At 39.0% G+C, this 4088-nt stretch overlaps 1 protein-coding gene and 1 long non-coding RNA gene across 2 annotated transcripts; one reads left to right on the top strand and one right to left on the bottom strand.

Annotated features, from left to right (window-relative positions):
- Positions 1-1090: 1090 nt before the first annotated feature.
- Positions 1091-2268, top strand: LOC124456883. The gene is given in 2 exon segments (XM_047007192.1): positions 1091-1778; positions 1780-2268. Coding segments are annotated over 2 exon segments (816 nt in total). The 5' UTR covers positions 1091-1451.
- Positions 2269-2885: 617 nt separating this feature from the next.
- LOC124458401 lies at positions 2886-3220 on the bottom strand. The gene is made up of 2 exons (XR_006953153.1): positions 3129-3220; positions 2886-3057 (listed from the first exon to the last, which is right to left on the bottom strand). It is a non-coding gene; the product is annotated as an uncharacterized LOC124458401 (long non-coding RNA).
- Between the last annotated feature and the right edge of the window lie 868 nt (positions 3221-4088).

The following is a 4088-nucleotide window of genomic DNA, read 5'->3' on the forward strand; positions in this document are numbered from 1 at the left end:
TTGCCACTTTTTGAAGACAATGCTCATACTATGGCTATGATAAAGCATGCAATGAAAACCGTCAAAGAATCTACTAAGTTCTTAAACCCTAATCAAACTCCTGTTATAGCGATGGACCAACCACTCTATGCACTCGCTAAGCAAATACAGTGGAACAACAAAATGAATTCGGTGAAGATAAGTACATGGTAATGATGGGTGGCCTGCATATTGAGATGGCAATATTAAAGATGATTGGACATTGGTTAACTAACAGTGGGTGGGCAAGGTATGGTGTAGATTTGTTGTTTTATAATCTCAATCTAATAACTAACATATATTTTACTTTGAAGTGCTCTAATTCATGCTGAGGTTATGACAAGTGGAAGAGCGGATTCTGTTTTGAAAGGATCGCACGTGACGAGATCTCGCTATGTCCACCAAGTAAGTGCCTGTGCAATTTACCTTATGCAGAAAATTGCTTACCAGGAGTACATCGAAAGTTGTGAAGACAAGCCCCAAAAAGTTATGAAGCTTGGATAAAAGAACAAAGTGAGCTTTGCCCGCAATTCAAATACTGGGCGACAGTATTAGACCTCGAAATTCTTCTACTGCAGTTTGTTAAGGCTACCAGAGAGGGTAACTTCCAAGTCTACTTACAAGTGCTTGGAAAGGTACTTCCTTGGTTTTTTGCGATGAACTTGTCTAACTACTCTAGATGGTTGCCAGTACATGTGAGAGATCTCTTACGATTAGAGAAAACGCATCCTACTCTTTTTACAGAGTTTAGTGCACATGGAAAATTTGTGGTTCAGAAGTCCCAACATCGTTTTCTATGATGTCCCTTGACCAAAACCACGAGCAAGAGAACGAAATGATAAAAGGTGATGGTGGAGCAGTGGGCCTCACCGAGTGCCCAACGGCCCTAAGACGTTGGATGATCGCAGGACCTGAAATTGCAAGACTGGTAAGAGAGTTTGAGTGTTCCTTTGGCGTTCAGTGTTCTACAAAGAACATTACTCACCACGAACAGACACCATCTGTCCAAAAGAACTTTGCAAAGATGTAAAATCAATGTCTGCTGCATTAAAGGAGTTTGGAAACCCTTTATGGAAAATAGCAAGGATCTGATTGTCGTAGATACGAAAGAAATAGAGCCTGAGTGTGTTATAGAGTCGATTTATACAGCTCGAAAGATCGGAGAAGCACAATACACTAAGTACGTCGAAGAGAGACTTGAAAAGTGTAACACACCAATAACTGACACAATTGAACGCAATAAGCTTCCACTTTTTGGAACATCAGTACCAACGACAACCAACAAGACGAAACTTCAAGTCACAACATTAAAGAATGACTGCAATCTTTTTGCAAGGTTGTACATTGCTTGTCAGTCAAGAGAAGGGAATCTCCAAGAATTTTTTAAGCATGAAAACCAGAGTACTCCTCCTTCATTATCATCAGGGGACAAGATGCGAAGTGGCCAGAAATCAGAATTGATTGATTGTCTCGAAGCTGATGTGCAGACCACCTGTCCAAATGTTGATGTCAAAATCTTGGATGCCGCAGCTATTGTAAACATGCTTAGCCCAGGGAAGTGTAAGACCTTTCAAGAATACTCCAAATCAGTGTTTGTTCCTTATATTGTTCAACAAGCAAATGGTATTAGAAGAATAGATCTTGTTTGGGACCGTTATATACCCGACAGCCTTAAGCAGGGTACTCGTTCATCGCGAGGCGCTGTAGGGGCAAGAAGAAGAGTATGTGACATGGCTGTGATCCCTGCAAACTGGAAATCATTTTTTAAGATCAGATGACAACAAACAAGAACTTTTCAAGTACCTCAGTCAGGCAGCAACATCGATTCAACTGCCAAATGTTACAATTGTAAGCACTTTTGAGGAAGACATAATAAGTTCGAAGCCAATCGAAAAAGATGAGTTAGCTCCCTGCAATCACGAGGAGGCCGATACGCGCATTTTCATTCATGCAAACCATGCAGCGAAAGGTGGAATGAGGAAAATTGTCATAAGAACTGTAGACACAGATGTTGTTGTGTTAGCAATAGCAAACGTGCACAAGTTAGATGTAGATGAACTTTGGATTGCTTTTGGTGTTGGTAAACACATGAGGTACTTACCAATTCATAACATTACACAAAGCTCGTTGAGTAGGGAGCAATGTGAAGCCCTACCCTTCTTTCATGCTGTCACTGGTTGTGATACTGTGTCGTTCTTTGCTGGAAAAGGTAAAAAAGACTGCATTTCAAGCCTGGAAGTCTTTTCCTGATGTTACCAGTGTGTTTCAGCTTCTTTCATCTCCAAAAGAATCCATCTCAGAAGAAGAAATGGAAAAATTGAAAGATTTATCATTATTATGTATTCCCGCACATGCCCGCTCTCCAACATCAATGATGCTAGACAAGCTATATTTGCACAAGGTACTAAGACAATCGACCACATTCCACCAACCCAAGCCTCCTTGGTACAGGACATTCGGAGGGCAACTTATCAGGCTGGTCATGTTTGGGGTCAGTCGTTAGTTTCAGTTCAACAGTTACCGCTTCCTTCGCAGTGGGGATGGCAAATTAATGGCAGATGGATTCCTACATGGAGCACTCTTCCAGAGGCTTCCAAAGCGTGCAACGAACTGGTGCACTGTGGTTGCAAGAAAGCATGTAGGGGCTTGTGCAAATGTACCAAGTCCAATCTTCCATGCACAGCATTGTGCAAATGTGGTGGTAGCTGTTACCAAGATTAATAAGTAAGTAATATTCCCTAAATAATACCGAAAATGAATCAAAAGAATACACTGCAGTGAAGACGACAGGTGATACAATATCATTATTAAACATTTTCATGCTCTTGTAAAAATTTAATAACACCAATAAATCAAGAAATCCCAAATATTCTTCTCATTTTTTTATTGAAAGTATGTGAAATTTACTGGTATAAATGACAATTTATACGAATTATATATCGCTTAATAATACTTACTTCCAAGAGGATATAAATGCGATGAGAACTAAATTGTTTTGTCGATTTTCTTTTTATTTGAAATGGGATCCCTGTGCCTTTACTATTAAAATATATGACAAAATTTATTGATAATTTTCTCGGAAACAAAAAGGTATTTTGCTGGGGTCTCACCTCTATTTTAATTTCATTGATAAACCAATGCAAAATAGTGAATTTGAGACTTTCTTCATGAATTTGAACAATGCTAGGTCTTATACTCCGGACTATTCAGGTTTTATAACATCTCTCCGAGTTTCCTGTTTATAAATTTTTGGCACTATCCAGCTTAAAACCTCTTCCATCTGGCTAGGATCCATCCTGAATTGCTTAAAAAACAACTCATGGTCGTGCAGTTTCAACTCCTGTACTAAGTTCACAAATTCCCCTCGTATTGCACGACTTTTAAAAAGCTTTCTGACCCAAAATCTCTTTTTGTATTTTTTCAAACGTCTTTTACTTCTTCGGTATATCAAGAGCAGGCAAATTAATTGTTTGCGGCTGAACTCCATATTGCTATATTATTTAAAAGTTGGCGCTCTTTTTCTCATGCGTGGAAATCGAATTACAGGAGAAAATTTCGCAGAAACAAAATTTCGCGCGAACTATTTCGCATTTCGCTGCAGTGGAATTAGGCCTTAACTGATGGCAAAATAGATGTGCTCCAAAATTATTATGGTCTGGCAATAAGAGAAAACCTTCACAGTGTTGAGGAAATGGCAAAGGCTGTGAAGGCATCACTTTTTCATGTGGAGAATCCACAGCATCACCTTTGTCCAAAAGGAATGGACAGTTGGTGTGGATATCAACGTGACAAGGATGGTTATAACCACAAGAATGGCATGCCAAAGTCCATTGTTGATTTGTTAGAGCCAATTTTTGAGGATTTGGCTGACACTACATTATTAAACAAATGTACAAATGGTTTGACACAAAATCCAAATGAATGTTTAAATGGACTTATTTGGATAGATGTCTGAAGACAATCTATGTTGAACATGAAACTGTGGCTCTTGCCACATATTTACCTGTTTTGAAATTTAATGATGGAGACATTTCCTTCCTAACGATATTTGAAGATTTGGACATAACACC

The sequence above is a fragment of the Xenia sp. Carnegie-2017 genome, unplaced genomic scaffold (genome assembly GCF_021976095.1).
Source record: "Xenia sp. Carnegie-2017 unplaced genomic scaffold, XeniaSp_v1 HiC_scaffold_6, whole genome shotgun sequence".
Classification (NCBI taxonomy): domain Eukaryota; kingdom Metazoa; phylum Cnidaria; class Anthozoa; order Malacalcyonacea; family Xeniidae; genus Xenia; species Xenia sp. Carnegie-2017.